This window comes from Cupressus sempervirens, chromosome 2 (assembly GCF_028749045.1).
Source record: "Cupressus sempervirens isolate cs-2001-9-10 chromosome 2, ASM2874904v1, whole genome shotgun sequence".
NCBI lineage: Eukaryota > Viridiplantae > Streptophyta > Pinopsida > Cupressales > Cupressaceae > Cupressus > Cupressus sempervirens.
In genome coordinates, this window is record NC_143119.1 from 75,440,142 (window position 1) to 75,463,372 (window position 23,231).

The 23,231-nt window shown below is 34.8% G+C and overlaps 1 protein-coding gene across 2 annotated transcripts; it reads left to right on the forward strand.

Annotated features, from left to right (window-relative positions):
- Positions 1-2,286: 2,286 nt before the first annotated feature.
- On the forward strand, positions 2,287-3,289 carry LOC149571113 (uncharacterized). 2 transcript variants are annotated; one of them, XM_089808504.1, is made up of 2 exons: positions 2,287-2,746; positions 2,917-3,289. In XM_089808504.1, the coding sequence occupies exons 1-2, from the start codon at positions 2,483-2,485 to the stop codon at positions 3,061-3,063; spliced, it is 411 nt and encodes a 136-aa protein (XP_089664630.1). In that variant the 5' UTR covers positions 2,287-2,482; the 3' UTR covers positions 3,064-3,289. The 2 variants fall into 2 exon arrangements, with proteins under 2 accessions (XP_089664630.1, XP_089664622.1); XM_089808496.1 differs by having other exon boundaries at positions 2,300-2,746; positions 2,914-3,289.
- The last annotated feature ends 19,942 nt before the right edge of the window (positions 3,290-23,231 follow it).

Below are 23,231 nucleotides of genomic sequence, written 5' to 3' on the forward strand. Positions count from 1 at the left end.
TAAGATGAATTAATCTATTTTATCCTTTAGTAACTTATTTGTAGAAGTATAAAGCATAAGAAAACAACATGAACATAGATAACACCAAGATTTAACATAAAAACCCAATCTGGGAAAACCACCCTACAACTAGTCACAATAATTTTCACTCTTATGAAGTGAGCCCTATTAGGAGTCAACCCTATTAAATGTCAGTATTAACCAAGAAATGTTAGAGAATTTAATTCACCCTATTAAGAGTGGTTTGGTTAGAGATTTTCAAACACTTCACTCTTGAAATGTCACCTTGTTAGAGGATTTACAACATGACTATTAAGTCAAATATGTTAAGAGATTTCTTTACTACTACAATAGTTAGAAAGAAACAAAAATTTGACACGATATATGAAGCAACTTTCTTTGTTGATTCAGATCTTTGTTCTAGCTTGACCTATAGATCCTTCATGATAGATGTTTATTTGCAACTTATCTTCCACACTTTCATGCCCTTCCTTTCCTTCGCTCACAAATCCATCTATTTCACATTCTTCTTGTTACCTTTTATCCTCACAACTTGACCTTTCTTATATATCATAAGCTAGGGAAAGTCAGCTTGAAAACCCTTTCAAAAATATCATTAAACTACCAAATAGTCAACCTCAAATAATAAAATATTTTGCAATTTTAACCAGTTGTCACTCAGTCAACACTGAAACTGAACACTTGGTTGACACTATGACTTCTTCATTGTCTGACCACTCAGTTAAATTTTGATCTCCTTCAACACCTGACCACTCGATGAATACTACACAAGTAGGTATCCTTTCATTAACCAACCGCTTGGTTAATACTGGAAAGTCTTCATTACCCAACTGCTCAATTAATACTAAGATATACAAGGTTAATATTGCAAATTCTACATTTATTGGTTAATACTAACATTTGTGTAAACATCAATGATAATATATAATTGGATAATTTTTTCCAACAGTTGGTTACTATGGAACAAGTGTGATTCAAATATTTTGATGAGATACAAGATATATAGAATGGAAAACTATGAGATACAAGAGTTTTGATATAGTATTATTCTTAACAAGGATGAAAGAGTAGTTTGGTGTAACTCATGAGTTACGAGTTTCTAGATGCTTTTTGCTAAAAGAAACTTATATTTCATGTTAATAATTAAGTTTAAAGTTGATAAATTTCTTTTTAAAATGGAGGGTTTAGAAATTCAATACAATCCCAACCTCATCCCTTATGATGATGAAGTCTTGCAATCAACAAGGCTTGATCCTTGGTGGGCTATTTGTGAGCCATTCAATTTCACCAATAGAACAACGGCTTATTGACAAGTTGATAAATTATTAACTAAAATAATGATTTTTATTTTTTTTCAAAAATTAGAAAGGCAATTAAGATCTTGTTATTATGCCTATAAATAGGATGCTATTCATATTTTTGAAACCAAGGGAGAACTCTCATAAAAGGGAATACTTTGGAGATGTATACCTATTGATGAAATCAAACCTTTTAGGATCTATTATAGAATCTTGTTATTGCTACTATTAATGAAGAAGAAACCTCAAGTGAAGCATTAAAAATATCTTATTCTCTTTAAGAAATTGAGACCTTTAGTTTTGAAGTCATTGATGAAATTTTGATGAATAGTATAGTTGACATAGAGGAGAAGGATGAATCATTCAATAACTATATCCAACTTTTTACAAAACCAGAATAAGCAATTCATCATGTTGCAAATCTAAGTCTTGATGTCTCTTAATATCCATTTGCCTATTGAAGTCTAACAATATATCTTGGATAATGTTTGGTGTATCTTTATCTCTACAATTTTAGGATTTTGATGATGGTTGGAATATTTAGCAAGGGTGGGTGGGTGACAATTATATTGAACATTTGGTTATCTACTAATACAAAGGACTTTGAGCTTGAACCAATTGTTATCTTAGTTTGATATGGGTAAAACTGAGGGTATATGGGAAGCATTGTTATGATATAAAGGGTAATAGAACACATTCCATGAAAAATTGGCACGTTGAAGTATTCAAATGAGTTGTTTACAAATTAATTAAAATTATTAAAATAAGGACAAATTAGATTCAAGACCTTTGCACATACTAACACTCAATGTCTCACATTAAAGAGCAAAAGTTATCCATAATAATAGAATAATATAGCTCAAGCATGGAAAAATGAAAGATTGATTCCCATCTTTTTCTTTTTTACGGGGCCCATTTTCATAATGTATTCCCATCTTCTTCTTTTTATCTGTACCCATTTTGATATTCCAAATCTTTCAAATTTTTACTTTACCCATGACTTTGATTATAAAAGACAGACTTTTGATCTCAGGAACAAACTCGTCTGTAGGCACTCTGAGCAATCTGATTAGTCTTATCTTGTTCTATTTCCAGTCTTTCTTGTTCAATTTCATAAGCCCGATTTCATTTTTCATCTGTTTAGTCTCAAGTAAGAGAAAAAAATGGGCAACAATTGCTGCTGCTCTTCCTGCTCTGCTAATTCTCAACAAGATTATGCAGATGTCACTGCTAATCTGGTGAGAGTGGAAGAGATGAGCCACATTGATGAACTCATTTCTTACATTGACCAGATCTTAAATGCCATGAACCAAGGAAGGGCTAATTCGATTGCTCTCCTTGCCAAGACAAATCGGGTGGCTTCTTCTATCAATTCTAATGATGGTTTACTAGAGAATTTATTGCAGCGATCTACACATATATGCAAGGTATTCAGCCATTTTTTTAAAGAAATTAAAAGCTTTTAGATGTTGCGATTCATTTCCTTACAATAGACTTCTCGATCTATTACTAGGGTAAAAAGAACACATCAACGTGGGAAGAAATTCCTGTAATTTAAAGAAACTTATCCTTCATTTATTGTTTCCCCTTGCAGAAGAACATTATATCACAGCTTAACCGTGAAACACGGAAAATTGCCATCGATGTAACAAATCAAGGAGCGCATATTCAGTGGCTGGGATTAGCTCTTTCGATTGTAGCTTTTGTGTTGGAACGGATCGATCAGATTGTTAGATTGTGGTGACTGATTAGGAAAGTATTGAGCCCTATTTTATCGGAATTTTGGGCCGTAATTATTAATAATAACCTTAAAGCGGTAAAAATAGGCTTAGGGTTAGGGATTGTTTCAGTGTTGTGATGGTTCTCACGACGGTATTGAGTTGTAAGGGATTACAGATTGTAATCAAATTGTAATCATTGGATCATAATAATATCATCGGACTTGCTATTTTGTGGATGTAGCCCAGAAATCTTGGTGTCGTTTGTTCTTTTTCTATGTGATCTATTATTTTATGATATTGTTTATATTTGATATAGTTGTTCTTTTTGCATATAGTTGTTATTTATGTCCGTAGTTTAATCTTTACATAGATTTCTTCCAACAAAGAGGATTCTATGCAGCTCCTTAGTCACATGTCTAATCTTGCAAAGTACATGAAGCAGCTTGATGATCATTTGGCCCAAGAAAAGCTTAATCGAGTGCTCCAATCCATTGTACAAGGCTCCCTCTTCTGCATATCCCAAATGGAATCTCATGCGCTTTCCAAGTAAATCCAATTCACATCTTAGTTTTATATCAATATTAAATCTTTAGTTAGTTTTCAATTCCTATATTCAATACTACATCTTTAGTTGCTTTTTCAACTCTTGTACTATTTATCTTTTTCACTTAGTTTTCAGTGTATGATACTAAATCTCTACTTACTTTTCCAACTCTTGTATGACACTAAATCTTTATAAGTTATTTTGATGGATATATAGATTTTTCACTGCTCTAGTTGCTGGTGAGTGTGAAAAATTTAACTATTGCAGTCACTGATTATTAATCTCCTATCATAAACGATTATTAAATTGCTGAAAACAAATTCTCAGCTAATATTGAAAAATAACACAACTGCAACTTCACTTATATAATACGGAAAGAAATAAACAACATAATGAACACAATATTTTCGGACAAATTGTCCCTGGAAAAACCCCTAAGGAAAAATCAGTTCTATAGATGAGGAATTATATTAAACTTCAGCAAATCAAGAGATACAAAATTCATTGCCTCTCACTAGCAGAACTCCGACAACCTCCTAATTTCTCCCACTGATATTTCTCACTACTATCCCCATGCTAACACTGTGCCCTTGCTAACACTGCAAGACAATTTGCTATCACTACAAAATGCTTCTCCAAAACTTGTTATCCAAATGACCCAATGACCCCTTTTTATACTACCCTATTGGAAAAACCAACGACCGAGATTAAATCAAACCAACGGCTGAGATTAAGACAACTCGACAGCCAATAATAGAATTGGTTGCAAGGTGTCCAAAAGGGAATCACTAAAATTAGTAAATAATTATCCTTGCAATAACCATTTACTAATTCTCGGCAAGTGGACAAACAACTATCCAAACTACCCATAACTAATGCTGCTATACATAGATAAGGACGAACAGTTGTCCAAGCTACCCATAAATACAACTTTTATTTTCGGGTCAGAAATAACAGTTGTCCAACTAACAATAATTAACACTCCCTCTTAGAGAGGAAGCTGTTCTGCATGACACCCATCTTATCTCTGAAAAAGATAAATTTGGCCTTTTCCAAAGCCTTCGTCAGAATGTCTGCTACCTGCTCATCTGTAGGTATGTATTGTAGTCGAACAATACCTCATTGTACACAATCCCTGATGAAGTGATATCTAATATCTATATGTTTAGACCTATCATGAAACACTAGTTTCTCAGACAACTTGATGCAACTTTGATTGTCACAATGTATCACAGTAGTCTCAACCTTCTAACCAAACAAGGCTACTAACAACTTTCGAAGCCATATAGCTTCACATGTCGCCATGCTAGCTGCTATGTATTCTACTTCTGCTGAACTTAGAGCCACAGACTTCTGCTTCCTGCTGAACCAAGATACAACTCCTGATCCCAAGCTGAAACAACACCCTAAAGTGCTCCTTTTGTCTATTGTACTTCTTGCCCAATCTGCGTCAGTATAGCCTATCAACCTTATACCTTCACCTCAAACATATCTGATCCCATACTCGACTGCACCATGCAAGTAACGTAGCACATGCTTAGCCGATATCTAATGCATTCTCTTTAGTTCAACCATGAACTGACTAAGAGAGTAAACTGCAAATGCTATATCTGGCCTAGTGTTGACCAAATACATAAGCGAACCAATCAATTGTCTATATAAAGTGGGATCTACATCCTTCTCCTTAGATGTATCTACCTTCCTTCAATTCGTAATCATGGGTGTAGACATGGCTTTGCAATCCTTCATCCTGAATTTCTTCAAGATTTCAATGCAATATTTCCCTTGACCAAGGAAAATCTCCCCATCTGTCTGCCACACTTCCATGCCTACAAAGTAGTGCATAAGTCCTAAATCCTTCATCTCGAACTCTTCTGCAAAGTTTCTCTTGCAATCCACTATGAGCCCTAGTGGACCTGTAAGAAATAGGTCATTCATATAAAGAACAAGAATGAGAATTTCACCCCCAACCATCAAGTAGTAGAGGTTAGCATCTGCTTCACTCTTCACAAAGCCCATTTTCTACAAGTATGTATCAATGCGCTCATACCATGCTCTAGGAGCCTGCTTGAGTCCGTACAATGCTTTCTTCAATCTGCACATGTGGGTCTCTTTACTGTGTGCTACAAAGCCTTCTGGTTGTTCTATGTATACCTCCTCCTTCAACTCACCATTAAGGAATGTTGTCTTGACATCCATTTGATGGATTTTCCATCCCATTGATGGATTTCCCATCCCATCTGTGCTGCAAGTGAGATTACATCTCGTATAGAAGTATACCTGACAACAGGAGCAAATGTCTCCTCATAGTCTATTCCCTCCTTCTAAGAGAACCCCTTTGCCACGAACCTCGCCTTGTATTTCTCAATGCTACCATCTGCACCGTGCTTTATCTTATAGATCTAACGTGATCCAACTACAACCCTATTTTTTGGCCTAGGTACTACCTCCCACACATCATTCTGCATTATTGAAGAATATTTCTCAACCATAGCATCTCGCCATACCTGATGTTCTGCAGCTTCCTGATAGCTAGAAGGCTCACTATCTACCAACTGACTAACTAATGCCACATAGTCATTGAACTTGGTTGGTTGTCTTCACTATCTAGTACTCTTCGTAGGAGCTCCCACAAACTCCTGAGTATCCATTTGTGTATCTAGAACCACATGGTTCCCACTGCCAACTGTAGAGGATGAAATGTCAACCTCTAAGTCTTCTAGATGCATTTCCTATTGCTCCATACTATGTGAATCTTCACTAACTAAGTCTACACTCGTACTGGTAACTGTACTTGAGCTTTGTTGCTCTTGACTTAGTCTTGGAGCTTTTGTTGGCTTCTCACTCTAATCATCTGCTGGCAAATCTCTAGATCTCCTAAATGCCTTGTCCTCCATGAACTTGACATCCCGTCTGACAATAATTCTTTTAGTCCCCAGAATGAAAATGTTGTATGCCTTTGAGGTCTCACTGTACCCAACAAAGTACCCCCTCTCTGCAATCTGATCTAACTTTGTACGTGTATCTCTAGGAATATGGCAATATGCCAAACTCTCGAATATCCTAAAGTGACTAACATCTGGCTTCTTCCCTATGAAAGCCTCCTCTGGTGTCATCTTCCCTAGCACTTTGTGTGGAACTCTATTCTGAATGTAGACTGTTGTATTACACGCCTCTGCCCATAAGTAATGGGGCATGTCCTGGTCATGTAGCATAGCTCTTGCTGCCTCCAATATAGAATGGTTCTTCCTCTCAGCAACTCCATTCTGTTGTGGATTGTAAGGAACAGTCCATTCTCTTTTGATTTCTTCTCTGGTGCAGAACTCCTGGAAGACATTTCCTTTGTACTCGCCTCCATTGTCTGACCGAAGAACCTTTATCTTCTTTCCTATCGGGTTCTCCACAAGAGCCTTGAACTCTTGGAATCGACTAAAAACTTCATCCTTAGTCTTCAAGAAATATATCCAGGTCTTTCTAGAGAAATCATCAATAAAAGTAACATAGTATTCATATCCTCTGAGAGATTTCATTGACATCGGTCCACAAACATCTGAATGTACTAGATCAAGAACACCCTTAGATCTGGTGTCACTCCTTGGAAAAGATGCTTTCGCAAACTTCCCCAACACACATCCCTTACATACATCGTCATGCTCTGTGCTCACCTCTGGAACACCTGTCACCATCTCACGAAGCAATCTAAGTGCTCCATGATGAATATGGCCCATCCTCCTATGCCATAGCTCTCCAGGATCTCTAGGATTACTGTTGCTCATAAGTGCCTTAGGAGTATCAAACTACAATCTATAAAGGTGACCACTCCTAACTCCAATAGTTATGGGTGATTTCCAATCCTTGTGCTTAATCAACGCATTTGTCCCTCTAAAGAGTACATTATACCCCCTATCCTGAAGAACAGATACAGAAATCAAATTCATACCTAAGCCTGGCACATATAACACATCATGAAGTGGAATTATCTTTCCATTCTCCTTCTGAAACTGAACAGTCCCTTTCCCAACAGGGTTGAGTTTGGACAAGTTTCCCATAGAAATCTGGATGTTGGTGTCCTCCTTCTTATAACTGGAGAAGTACTCTCTAACTCTTGTCATATGAAATGACGCCCCACTATCTATATACCAAACACACTGTGAGGTTGAGCTAACCATACAAGCTATGAGTGCAAACTCATCTTCCATTCTACTGGAGAGTTCTTCTGCACTTGCTGAAGCTGCCACCTGCTTCTTACCCTTCTTCCTCTCTGGGCAATCACTGACATAGTGGCCAAACTCGTGAGATCCAAAGCACTTGACCTTAGAAAGGTCCTTCTTCTTCTTCTCACTTTGTGAATTTGATCCTTTGCTAGATCCCTTCTTTGCTTTCCCTTTACCCGCTAGGGAAACGTTCTCTTGTTCCACCTCATTTTTCTAACTCTTGTTGACCCCATTGACAAGACTTAGTCTAAACTCCTCCTGAGTGAAATCAATCCATAGTCGATCCCAACTTGGTAAAGTATCTCGTCCACTGACAACTTGAACAAAGACACTCCATTGTTTAGTAAACCCATTTAGGGCTATTCTCACTAGCTCGTCATCACTAGGGCTATCTCCAACAGCTGCTAACTCATCCTTGACAAGTCTAAGCCTGGTGAGGTAACTTGTGACGTATTCTCCCTGATTCATCCGAGGATTCTTTAGCTTCTCTCTGAGAATCAACTTCCTGTTGGTGGTAGCATTTTGGTACAGATTTAGAATGGCGTCCCACATCTTCTTTTTTGTATCTAGCTCCGAGATATGTGGAACAATATGATCCTTGACACCATCAAGGATTATCCTCCTCGCCTTGGCATCGTCCTTCCTATATGTTGCTTGAGCTATGTTGCATCCATTGGTACAGGTACAACACTAGTAGCATAATCCTTGATAACATTCTCTTCCAACAATAAAGAAATTCTGGCCTTCCAAACACCAAAATTTGAGGCACCATCCAATCTATCCTGATCTCTCAAACCAGCTGAAGCCATCTCAAGGGTTTAAAGCAATAATAAATCTAAAGAGATCAAAATTTCTTTCCTAGGGAAAAACTCTTCTACCCTTAACAAAGCTCTAATACCATGTGAAAAATTTAACTATTGCAGTCACTGATTATTAATCTCCTATCATAAATGATTAGTAAACTGCTGAAAATAAATTTTCAGCTAATATTGAAAAATAACACAACTGCAACTTCACTTATATAATACAGAAAGAAATAAACAACACAATGAACACAATATTTTCGGACAAATTGTCCCTGGAAAAACCCCTAAGGGAAAACCAGTTCTACAGATGAGGAATTATATTAAACTTCAGCAAATCAAGAGATACAAAATTCCTTGCCTCTCACTGGCAGAACTCCAACAACCTCCTAATTTCTCCCGCTGATATTCCCCACTACTATCCCCATGCTAACACTGCACCCTTGCTAACACCGCAAGACAATTTACTATCACTGGAAAATGCTTCTCCAAAACTTGTTATCCAAATGAACCAATGACCCCTTTTTATACTACCCTAATGGAAAAACCAACGACCGAGATTAAATCAAACCAACGGCTGAGATTAAGACAACTCGACAGCCAATAATAGAATTGGTTGCAAGGTGTCCAAAAGGGAATCACTAAAATTAGTAAATAATTATCCTTGCAATAACCATTTACTAATTCTCGGCAAGTGGACAAACAACTATCCAAACTACCCATAACTAATGCTACTATACATAGATAAGGACGAATAGTTGTCCAAGCTACCCATAAATACAACTGCTATTTTCGAGTCAGAAATAACAGCTGTCTAACTAACAATAATTAACAGTGAGGAATTGTGGAAATTACAAGCAGGACTCACCCGGGAATACTCAGAGCTGTCAAGGGAAGGCGATGATAGTTGTTTTGAATAGGATTCCAATTGTGCTGCCTCCCTCCCAAGGAAAACCTCCTCAAGCAAGTACTAATTTAACAGCTTTATTTTAGAAATGTTTGTTGGAAAACTATTTAGATACTCTTGGATCAAAATTATATCTACGCAGTATATGTCTTTTCCTAAGAATTTTAAGTTTCTTTATTAGTATTCGAGAGTTGTAAATTACAGGACTATTGTTACAGTGAGATGTAAAATTATAGCCATTTGATTATCTACAGTAATATTCATAAATATTTGAATTTTAGCGTTTGAGTTCATTGTAAGAATTGGGTTTAGATTTTACAGATAATTTAACAAAGTTCAGATATATTAAAAATATTGTTTATAGAAGTGTTAAAAAGTTCAACTATATGATAAAACATTGTATATAGAAATTTTTATAGAAACGATATAGAAATAGAAAATATTATAAAAAATCTTAGATTTTAAATATAGGTAGTTTGAATTGTGGTAAAGTAAGATAAAATTGAAAATATTGATTTCTAAGAAAATTTACATTTGTTTTACAGTGGGTTTTGCAGAAGCCATGGACAATGTGACTAACTTTTAGATATGAAGACTCCATCAGTTAAAGCGGTGGTTATTTATGTCCAAGGGGGGATAGGAAAGACCACTTTAGCCACTGCTATGACCTTCAACAAACTTGAACTCAAGGGAATTGCAGAGTCTTTCTAGTGATTTTGAATGTTTGAGCTCATTAATTTGGATGAAGTCTTTATATTGTCCTCAACTGGAGGAAAATGCAATGGACAAGTTAGCTAAGGTGCAAGGATTGATGGTTGTGGATGAAGAGAGAAGGCGAGAGCTTGATAAACTTGAATTCATACTCCCCGACCTTCTGAATACAATGAATTTGACTCAAAATCACATAGTTAAATCCTGATAGCAATATCACAATTCTGAATACAGTTGAGTGCCAAGAAATTTCCAAGCAATTGCTCTCACCCATTGAGGAAGCAATTAACTTCATTGGTCTAGTGAAGTAGGATATTGGGCTCTCTAATTATTCAACAGAGACTGTGCATATGAAGATGGCTTATAAAAACTAATCTCCTTAAGCAAAGAAAACAGATTTATGTTGAATGGGTCTGAGTATTTTTAAATTGGAATTATTTTGTCAATAAAAGATCAATTTTTTTTTTTCTATATTTGTGTTTAAATAAATTTTTAAAATATTATAATTTAATTTAAAAAAATTTTAAATTTATGATTTTGGTTAGAATAGTAATTTATTTGTAATTTGTTTAACAAATGGTACAATATGTTTTAAGTTTTGTATTATTATGAATTTGTAGTCTTATTTTCATAGTATAATAAAGAAGGGAGAAAAAAGTTAGAAATGAAAAATGCTTGTCAAAATCTAAAAGCAAACGAGAGAGCTTTCTCTGTATATTGGAAATTCTTTGTTGAATTCAATCATTTCAAAAGACACAAGGTCACTAGAAGATAAATAAGAAAATAGATGAAGACCTTAGGTAGATATTACAAGTTTCACTAGAAGATAAATAGGAAAAGAGATGAAGACCTTAGGTAGATATTACAAGTTGTCAAGATTTCAAAATAATGGGCCCTATGGTAAAAACCAATTTACCAATGTTTGTCAATTTGATGCCTTGATTTTTTTGACTACTCAAAATGGAAAAATAATACACTTATACTTCGATTATGAATTAAGCAATGAAAGATAGATGAAAAAGAGGAGAGTATTGTGAGAAGAGGTTGAACAAATTTTCCCACCCTTATAAAAGAGAGATTCAAAAAATTGCAATAAATGAATAGAAAAATGTGAGAATCAACAAATTTATTTTAAGAAAACTATAAGAATGCATTTAGTTTTTATCTATAATATTTTTCTATGAATAGTCTTTTCTTCTGATGATTTTAATTAAAATATTAGAAAAACAAGGATCTTTCTCTTTACAAAGAAAGCACCCCAAAGATCTAAAAGTTGGACAAGCTAACTACACCATACATTGCACCAAAAATTATACAGAACAAATACAATCAGCAAAAATCACACATAGAGTGACTTATAACAATAGATTAACAAATCTCTCTCTCTCTCTCTCTCTCTCTCTCTCTCTCTCTCTCTCTCTCTCTCTCTCTCTCTCTCTCTCTCTCTCTCTCTCTCTCTCTCTCTCTCTCTCTCTCTCTCTCTCTCTCTCTCATGTTCTTTTCTCATCCTTTTTCTTGGGAAATCAAACAATATATTTTTTCCCTATTTAAATTTCAATGGCGTTGGAGTATTAACCCCAAGGGGGTGGCCGAATCTTGGGGATCCTCATCTAATAATCCCTTTAGTAAAGAAAACTAGTGGTAGTCTCCTCTTTATGGGAGTTGGCCCTTATGGAAATAGATGAATAATTGTATATTTAGAGACAAAAAAAAAGATGATAATTTGATGCTCCATGCATTGACTCACAATATTAGAGAATATATGATAATCATTCACCCTTTAGGCCACAGTTCTCCTCTAGTTATGTTGATTGGGACATTGCTAAAAGTTGGAACCTTGTTGACTATTTAAAAACATTCAAATCTCCTGAGGTTGGTTTAAGGAAAAAATTAAATGGAACCCCCTGACCTAAGATGGATCAAATTGATTTTTGACGGTTCATCACTTGGAAACCTAGGTTAGATAGGAGGTGGATGCCTCATTAGAAATTCTAGAGGCAATGTACTAGTCATATATGTTATCAATATGGGTATCCAAATTGCGTATGCAAAAGAGATGTTAGCAATTTTCTATGGAATAAAAATTGTGCTTCAAAAGGGTTATAAGAAAATTGTAGTAGAAGGTGATGTCCCAAATGTTATAAATATCTTTAATCAAAAAGTAAGGGACATCATTAGCAAAACTATGCATCTTCTTGACACAATAAACAAGGTTACCTAACAACACATCTATTGCAACAATGTTTCATATAGGCTGACTTCTTGTCTGGAAATTTATGTTGCCTAGGTTAGCTATGTTTTGAGTTTTATGGGTCCTAGTCTCTTTATTCTCTAAGAAAGTAGATTTGTGGGTTACCATGGGTGGAGAATCATATGAAATTGAACCAGATAGGTGTGAGGAGTTTAAGAGTAACACCAAGGTCTAGTAGATTATAGAAAAAGGGAAAGTAGTAAAGTATATTGGAGGCATACAATGATTCAAACCATAGTTGTCTTGGAAAATCATGGAATCTTGGGAGGATGGTAAGGTCTGTTAGCCCCAACTGATAATGTAATTGATGATGCTATGAATGCATGTGTAAAAGATTCATATTAGTTGTTATGTTTTCACTGATGTCAAGTCTTCTAAGTTGGCTAGACATCATCCTAATTTGGTAGAGTTTCATAAAGTGGACAAAGTTGTGGTACCAAAAAGATGGAAAAAAAAATAAAAATTCTAATCTAAGCAATATTATGATAGCACTATAACATGATTGTGCTATGGATTGGGAGGGGTGATTGTGTGGCTTGTAAAATATAAAAGGAAATGCAACTATGCTATAGCATGATCACACTATTTAAAAAATTAATTAATAAGGTAGCATGATCGCATTATTGAAAAAGTTGTATAAAAAAAATCAAGACGCATTTCTCATTTCTCTCAATTTTCTGTCCTGCGTGGTGTTTTCTTATTTTCCAAGGAGTGTGAATGCGGTGTGTCTAGTAGGTTTCAACCCCAGTTTGCATTAAAAATGACTCCACATCACCAAAAATCCCAAACCAATCAAAGCGGAATAAATTTCAACTCTTGTTTTTGGTAATATTTTTGTTTGTTAATGGAATTTTTAAAAAAATTGGGTTTGTTTAGTTTTTAAAAATAGTATTGTTTAATTGTTAGGTAATATAGAAAATCCACTGCCTAATCCACCAAAAAATGCACCACCAAACACTCCATAGGATAAACCCAAAACCCCTCAAAATTAAGAACAACCATTTCCACAACCTCCACAAATCGAAAGACCTCCTCTAGGGACCCACTTTTTTTTTAATGAAATTAAAAGAGGGAAAACTGTGTTAGAAACAATTATTGGGAGGTTAAAGAATTTTCTTCAAAATAATCATCGTAGGGCACAATTGGCACAATCCCTTGAGACCATAGTGCATTAGGTATCATCTTTTAGTAGTCGAATGAATCTATAGAATAATAGATGAGAACAAAAAAATGATATAATGCTCATAAGTTATCGTATGAAGATGTAAAAAATAAATAGATTACCCAAGATGACATATGTGCTCTGTTTAAAAAGCCAGGATGACAAAGTTCATTGAGAACTATAACTAAAAGGCTCCCAATTCATTGGTTCATTCGTGAAGGTATTAAAAATTACTTTTGGAATAGATGGTGGATGGTGTTTGATGCCCCTCGTAAAAATCTTGAGGTTCCAAAGTATTTCTTGATGAAATTATATTGTGAGTTTGTCCTTGGGGAGATCCCCAATTATTTTGATATTCTTCCTTCTCAAAGTAGAGGCAGGGGATCATCATTTGATAGGCTAGGGGCACTTCACGACACTAATGTTGTTAAGGTATATGTTGGCAAGCTGCAGGTAGAACATGTTATTATTCATTCTATTGTGAAGGAACACGTAGAGGCTAACACACTAGGTATTATTAGAGCTTTGACTTAGATCCAAATTCAGTGTGCTCCTCCTTTGGTTACAAACAAGCCTCATTAGAATATTGGTCACATGTGGATCTCTATGCACATTTCATACTTCTAGCAAAGAGGATGATGATAATGGGATGATGACAGATAACTTCCTTAATGTTGCATTTGGCGTTGATAGGTAAATATAAATAATTATATTTTAAACCATTTTGATCACATCTTATATGTACACGAATGACTAATAAATTACTATGTCTTGACATTTTTTAAAATTCAAGGCCAGAGTGTTGCTTGCATTAACATTGATCCCCCAACCTCATTTTATGCCATGTCGATGTCTCTACTAGTATCTATCAATGTATTCATTTAAATTAATACATCTATTTATAATGCAATCATATGAAAGGTTAACTCAAAACTTTTATCCATGTGCATTAATTTTGGGTTGGAGTGTCAAATTTCACATTAGACTCTTAGTGTGGGCATGATACCACTCATGTAGAGGTATATTCATTTTCATCTTAATTTGATTAAATTGAATATATTTATTTAATAAATGTATGATTAATTAACTAATTTGTTTTATTACATGATCATATGTAGAGTCAGAGTGGTCATGATGATGTTGATTTGGGATCACATGGTTTTTAGATGAATTTATTTTCCTTCGAGGTATATACATGTTTTAATTTATGTTTCTATAGTACATTATTTTGCACATGAATGTGATGAATGTGATTTCTTATATATTTACATACATGTGCAATAGGTAAATGTTGCACCTTTAGGATCGACATCGTACAATGAAGGACGTGTTTCTACATTCACAGAGATACCCAAATATTTTAATTAATAATGTGGTATAAGAAAATATGTAGTCTTCATAACTAAATTTGATTATCATATTGTATCATGTTCATCTATTAACATCAGAGACACCTCCACATCTTCATCACTGTATTGATTAAGGAGTCATTTTTTTTACAGCTTCTAGTTCTGAGCCACTAACTAAGGTATGGAAGATTTTTCATTACCATTTAGTTAGTATTAAAATTAGATATGATATTCATAAATATGATCGAGTGATAACTAAGTTGAAGATTTTTGTAGGGTCTTATTACTCCTGATCGTCCGCATGTCCCTGAGGTGGATGTAGAGAGGGATTATCAGCTAGCAGTAAGAAAATATTTTATTTTATGTGTATGTATATTTCATTTTTTATGCATAATAGTTATTGATTGACATAAACTTTTGATTGTAATAGGTCAAGAGTTACAGAAGAGTCTAGACCAACAGACTAGCAAGCATGTTAGGAAGACCCTGTCATTCGCAATATCTCCATCAACATGGTGATCAAAGACAGTAAGGGATTTATTTTTTTCCCCTAGTGGGAAAGATTAAATATCTCTAGGGATGTACATTTTATGTCTATATGGCGTTATTGGACATAAGTTTTATATTTATTTTTTGATGTATGTCATTTTCAACATATATTTCATGTAGGACATTATTGATGTGTGAAATTATATGACATTATATGACATTGTATGATAATTTTGTATATTGACATTATTAGACCCTATGGCAACAACTTTGATTTTTTGACATCACATTGAATTTGATGCCTATGTTCTTGGATTAGTTAATTAGATGATAAGATTTGATGATTGTGAACTTTAAGATGCAACATTTTGGAAAATCAAGAAATTTCATAATGCATATGTTGGCTGAAACTTCAATAGTTATCAATATTTTACAAAGTTCAGTACCTTTATGTTGGCTAAATCCTTTGTTGAAATTTGTGTCTAGTACTACATGAATGGCTTGAATATATGGATTTCTCACATGATCTAGAGTGTTCTGCATGTGAATGGTTTTATGCCACTTTAAATTTATACCAAAATATACTATAAAGAACAATGCTTCTTTCTAGCTTCGATGGCTAAGACATTCTACACACCACATTAAGGTCTTGTATTCCCAAAATTTTCATATTTGTAGATGCTCATGGAAGGAAACTTTAGTTAAAGTAATAAGTTCATTATAATTATAAACATCATACCATGGTTATAAAACTAATTTCCTTTACTTGGACCAAAAAATATCATATTGAGAACCTATCTTGCACCACATGCTAACACCTCAATAATAATAAGGGCTAAATACTTCTCCACCATGTGACTAAGAAATTTTTGTAGAGCTTCTCCATATAGCCATTAAAACCTGTAGCGGATATCTCACTCTAGACCAAATGTACGTTCAACCACTTATGGAGATGATGCTTAGAGTTTTTCACAATCAACCCCCATGCCACTTATGAAACTAGAACCCTCACATAGAAATTAGGGCAACCACAATTGAAAACCAAACTTAACATAAAAAAAGTAGGTAGCCCTCAACTTTAATATTAAAGAAGGAAGCAACATAATTTCCCTTAATAGCAAGTTAAGTTTTCATGGAATTTTTTTTAGAGAAATTCAAATTTACTCTGGCTCTGCAACTTGTTTCTGGCTATTAATGGTGACCTCTAAGTGGGATAACTTGGCTCCTCCAGTTGCCCTGACCTCTATTTGGTTATGTCAAATGGGGAGAGGTTTGATGTTGGGAGTACCTCAGGGGGTGGGGGTTGACTTCTAGAAATGCCTTAGATCTATTAGCAGATTTGGCATTTCTGCAACATTCTAAGCCCATGATTTCATGGATTGAGTTTGGCACGATTAACCCTAAATTTATCTAGAAGGGTTCCTTGAAGGGTCGAATGGATTCTTTCCCCACACTTTATGTTACCCAAACTATCTTCCATGGGGACTTTGGTTTAGATATTTCCCTACCAGACAATGTGATATAATTTCTTTTGAAAGGATCTTCTTTGAGGCTTGTTGGAAGGTTCTTATCCTACATAACTACCATAGACATGGTGGGGAAATGTGTCTCTAACAAGTGGAAGTTGAAAGGATCAATTATGGTTGCATCCATAGTGGGGCCACTATTCCTATTTAAATTTACAAATGAGGAAGATAGAAATCAGATTTGGGAAAGCTCTTGGAGAATGCAAAAACACAATCTAGTTGTCGCTAAATGGAAACCTAGATTCAGTCTGGGTGTGGATCTACAAAGAGTGGCTCAGTGTGGGTACTCCTTCCTAGCTTTCTGTTGGAATTTCGGGATGATAAAATCTTCTAATGGTTCTGGAACTCCTTTGGTCATTTCATCAAAGTGGATGTTGTCACCCAAAACAAGTCTCGGCTAGGATTTGCTAGGCTTTTTGTGAATGTGGTTGTCAACAATACCCTCCCAAGTAGTATTTCTTGAACTCAAAATGGGGAACAGGGAGGCAAGCTATCAGGTATGAAAATGCTTACGTATACTACCAAAAATGTAGGATGTATGGTTATGTGGTCTCAAAATGCAAAGTGGGCTTCCATAAAGGACATGGTTGTCCTAGATTTGGGTCAGCGGGAGTCTTAGGTGATGAACTAGGATTATTCCCTATTGAGGGAGGATAAGGATGGGAAAGTGAACCAAGAGGAGGATGAAGATTAAATAGATATTACTATCCCCAAGGTGGTTAGAAAGGAGGTTCCATGTGACCCTTTGGAGGAGGAATAATTTAAGACTAAGGCTTTGGAGGAAAGGGGGACCCAAGCCATTGTTGAAACACAATATCAACCAGAGGAAACACGGGTTGAGATGGGTGACAAGCTATAAGGGAATGGGTCTAGTTTCTCCTCTTTGCAAGGTACTTTGATGGTCAACCTTCCTTATTTTGAGATTCAGTTTTCCTCTTGGTTGGGTTCACTATCCTCAGTTTTGGGTACCCCTTTAGGGATGGATGTGGGGTGGAAAGAACCCAAAAGGAAAAGGAAAGAACTAGAAGGCCTCTAATAAGGGTAGAAATATCTAAGGCAACCTCCTGGGATATTTCCAATGGGACACAATGAACCTTAGAAGAAACTCCAAGAAGTAAGAACTATTCAAAATTAATTTCATGGAATATTAGGGACTTAAAAACCTAAGGAAATAATTTTTTTTTTGAAATCTATGATCAAAGATCATAAGGTAGATATTATTTAGGAAATTAAGATGAGTAAACAAAATTTTGAAAAGATTGTTAACATCATATAACAAGGAGAAATATATGTCTATAGTGAGGCCACAGGTTGGTCGGGAGGGATTTCTACTATGTGGAATCCTAACCACCTGAACAATGTGGAGCTCCATTGTCACACCCTCTTTGTTTCAATAGCCTTTAATATGGATGTGAATAATTGGGTTCTTCTGAACTTCTACAGCCCTAAGACTATGGGAGGGTGTCTCTAGCTCTAGGATGAAGCCTCCAGTTGCATGAAGAATTGGATGGATGTTAGGCTAATGTGTGTAGGATATTTTAATACCCCCTTATACCCCTCAAAAAAGAAGGGTGGTCTAGATGATTTCTTTAGGAGCATGTGGGATTTGGAGGGTTTCCTAAGTAGAAATGACCTCATGGATGTTGAGCTACAGGGAGTCCAATTTACCTAGTCCAATAACTGCATGGGAAACAACCTTATCTATGTAAGGATTGATAGGGTGCTCATATTAGCAAAGTGGGATTGCCACATATTTCTTTCCAAGATTCTTGAGGTCTGTCTCAGACCACCATATGCTTCTATTTACTTGGTCTATCAACAATCATCAAAAGAAGAAACCCTTTAGCTATGAAATAATGTGGCATTCACACCCTCAATTTAGAGATTGGGTTAACTACTGGTGGAACACCAAAGTCCATGGAACTATTATGTTTTGCATTGCAAGGAAGCTAGGAATTATTAGAAGGGAAGTTATCAAGTGGAGAAAAACCTCTTTTGGATCTTCAAATAGAAAAAAGAAATTGAATGTAAGCTAGAATAATTCCAAGTGAGGATGGAGGAAGGAGACATCTTAATGACTACCCAAAAAGAATAATAGGGGTCGAGGAAGAAATAGAATCAAGTGATTGGAAGAAAAGAAGTCTTCTAGAAATAAAGATCCAGGGTTTGATGGCTATTGGAAGGAGATATGAATACATATTTTTTTCATAGGTCAGCCTCTAAGCATAAGAAAAGAAACACTATTAGGAAGTTGATCAATAATGTTAATGTTGAACCCAATGTCGAGGAGGAAATTGGGAGGTGGACTACCAACTATTTTCAAGATATATACAACCCCCCATAAACCCAAGTCATCCTTAGGACCAAGAATGACTTCCTGGAGGTTTTACACTTGGTTGTTGATGATAGAACCAACCAAGAATCAAACCTCTTAAGGCAGGTTGAAAGCACAAACCTGTGTCACCATTTGTGATATTTGGAGGGGTTACGGCAAAAATAGTTTCGGTCATAACAGTTATGGCCGAACAAGTTTTGGCCGTACATATGTGACAAGTTTCCCTGTCGATGTGGCATGCACAGTTACAACCGAAACACTTTCGGTCGAAATGCTTCCGATCGTAACCCCCATGTTTCAAATGACCCAAAATATCATAAAAATAGCCAAAAAGTGATTAACGATAATTTTATACGCTAAGGGGTTATAGTCGAAACCCTTTCGGCCGAAACAGTTACGGCCGAAATAGTTTCGGCCAGAACTACCTATGTGGCATCCTAGGTGGCAGCCACACAAGCAAAAATAAGAACTTCTGCAAACTTCTCACTTTGAAGGCCAATTTGACTTACTAAATTGAAGTTTTTTTTTAAACTAAAAATATAGTTTTGTAGGTCTCAAAATCAAGATTATGATTATATAATTTTTTTTTAAATTTTGATTATGGATAATATATTATAATTTGAAAATAGTACAAGTAGGTATTTTAAGATTCAGGAAGATGTCTATTCAAAAATAAGAAAAAAATAGTAAATCATGTTCAAAAATTATTATTTTTTAATGCTGCACTAGAGGAGAGAGTCTTCTTCAAGAATATGTAATTTTTTTTTAAAAATATGTAGATTTGATGGAAAACGTTTGACGGGAGAAAAAAACTATCAATTTTTGATAACTTTGACTTTGACCAGTTATAACTTAAAAAATATTAGCTGAATTTCAATTTTTCTTTTTTGATGCACTAGGTATATATGTTGACTCTAACATATTCCAAAATCAAACCAAAATATGAACATTTTCATATATTTGTTTGACGGGAAAAAAAACTCTATATTTTTAGCATTTTAAAAAAATTAAAAAATAGACTTTAAAAATTAAAAAATAGATAAAATTTTCACTCAATTTTTTTCAAAAAAATTACAGACATAAACTATATCTAATTTTACACATTTCATTAGTTTACATCATCTTCAAATTCTAAGCACAAATGCCACTTTTATGTCATTAAAATTGAAGACTTTAAATTATGATATCACTTCTCCTTTATAAAAGGTGACACAGGTTTGTGCTTTTACCCGGCACACAGTATGTGATCAAATGGATCAAAAGAGGCCATAAGATACCCTATGATCCATTTTGACCCATTCAAACCATTATACATGTGTGTAAAGGAGTCCTTAGACCCCTTAAGACACACATTATGCAATCAAATGGGGCAAAAGGGGGTTATGGGTACTCTATGCCCCTTTTGACCCATTGGATTCATTATATGTGTGCTAAGGGGTTTGAGGACCCCTTAAGACACGCATGATCAAATGGGTCAAAATATATAATAGGGTGCTTATAACTCCTTTTGACCCATTAAAACCATTATATGTGTGCTAAGGGGTCCTTAGAATCCTTATAGTACACATTACTTAAAAATTAAGAATATTTTTTTACATAAAAATATTTTAAGTTGGAAATTTGTAAAGCATGCTAGTGATATAGAATACATGCAGTAGTGCTATTTTTTAAATTTCTGGAGCCTATATAGTTCACACTATCCCAACCATAGTGTTATCACACAATACTGCACAATCACATTACACTTTGGATTGGAAAAAAAGTGGTATCTTTTTTCTACCACATCTTTGTGCACTTATGCATTTCCAAATATAAATTATTTAAGAGGTAATACAACTTTGAATTTATAGTACCATTCTTAAGTATTTTGATAAAGTTTGCTTCCAACTCATTTGAACATCCATCATCAACATCATGTTTTGTCTTTGTGGCTTTAAAGTTTGTCTCATATTTCCCTTTATCTTTCTTAAACATCTTCATCTAAAATGTGATGAAGGTGCTAAAAAGTCTCTCTTGTGTAAATATTTTTTGTTCATACACTTATTCATTAGTGGAGATCTTATCATAGTAGCTCTTTGTTAAATTCATTCAAAATCTTCTCCATAATATCTGCATATATCAAGGTACCTCCTTGATTTTTCATATGCATTTACTGCATTGTTAATCCTCTAAAAATATTTGGTTATATCTTCATTATCATCCATATTTTAAATTTTTTATATGTATTCCTAGCACCCAAATACTTTGAACATAACTCTAAGATTTCCTTCATAAATCTCATTTAAAATTTTCTAGATTTCATATGTAGTTTTCAATGAAATAACTTTTGCGAGCTTAGTTTTTGATAAGCACTAAAGTTAACTTATTTTTCCTTTTTATTTTCTTTAGAGGTTTAAATCTCAACAAAATAAGGTTGAATTGTATGTATAGGTGCACAACATACTTATTCTCCATAGCTTCCAAGTGTTGAAACTCATTGAGATTATGTAACTCATCATCTTCTTTTTTAAGAAATTATTGGTCACCCACTTGAAGTTCATTTGTACAACTAATAATGTAATGTCCAACTAGCCAGGACAAGAATATCTACAAAATCAGTGTTAGAATTTATAAAATAATAAATTATAATTCATTATTCTACCCTCTATCCTAACCCTAACCTTAAAGACGCCTTCATATTGGGATCAATAACCCTCTTGAGGATCCCTAGATCCTCAATTATTTCTTTGTCTTCTATGAAGTTTTCCCTTCAATGTCCTTCCTAGAATATATATTCTTTATCTAGGGTCCTTATTACATATGCATATGTTAACTTCAAGAGAATATTCTGACCTTATAACCATATTAAGATCACTCTCTTCCCAAGGGACTCTCTTGATCTTAAGTTGTTAAGATCACTCTCTTCCCAAAAGGGCTCTCTTGATCTTAGCAATTAAATTTATGTGTACGAATATTTACGATTTCATATGTACATATACATATTTTTAGAAACAATAGTCCACCAAGATAGTTGGGGGGGGGGGGGGGGGGGGGGGGTGGGTTTGAATTAGTTATCCAGCAATTAAAACATTTATCTTCTTTAAACAAACTTAACCATTCAACCAAAGTAAATAAAAACCATACTAAGATGCACATAGACAATTACACCAGATATGTTAGCTAGGCAAACCCTTGATTAGAGGGAAAACCCTGGTGGGAATGATGCCCACAAGATGATGTACTGATATAAATATTCCTTGTTAGAGGATGGACCTTGTTAGGAGTCTATTACAACATTTAGTACATAGAGTCCCTATTAGGAGACTTTGAATCCATGTTAGGAGTTAGAGTATAATGTATGCAAAAAGAGCCCATTGCCCAAACATGCAATTTCAACTATAAGAGCTCACTACTCAAACATGCAATTTATTGTTATGTTCTTCTTTCCTTTGTTCTGTCAACCAAACCAAATACTGTCAGACCTTGTAGACTAGGTCATGAACCTCGGATCCAAATATCAAACCTCAGATCACACAATAAAACCTTGGCAATGAAATTTCCTTCACTTTCACTCTGCTCTACTCAACTTCGCATTCTGCTCTTATGCTTCTTACAAATTACTTCTTCATGTCATCCGCATCTCTAATGATAAAGGAAAATGTCCTTCGTTTATACAAAGTCCATAAAACAATTCCCTAAGTCAGCTATTAGACCTTCTCAATTAATCATTAAAGGACCACATTATAACACATTACACTTAGTGATAACATTAATCTTATGCCTTGCAACTTAAATAAATTTGCATACATGTAATATTATGATGAGCTAACTTAGCCATGTCATCATCAACATGTCTTCTTCACATCCTCAACCTCGATTCTCGGAATAACAACTCTGCTAAGAGATATGACAAGTTTACTA

Excerpts from the sequence above, each read along its gene's own strand:
- LOC149571113 (XM_089808496.1), top strand. The coding sequence starts at position 2,483 with ATGGGCAACAATTGCTGCTGCTCTTCCTGCTCTGCTAATTCTCAACAA. Across the intron at positions 2,747-2,913 it reads GATCTACACATATATGCAAG|AAGAACATTATATCACAGCT; the intron begins GTATTCAGCCAT and ends TTCCCCTTGCAG.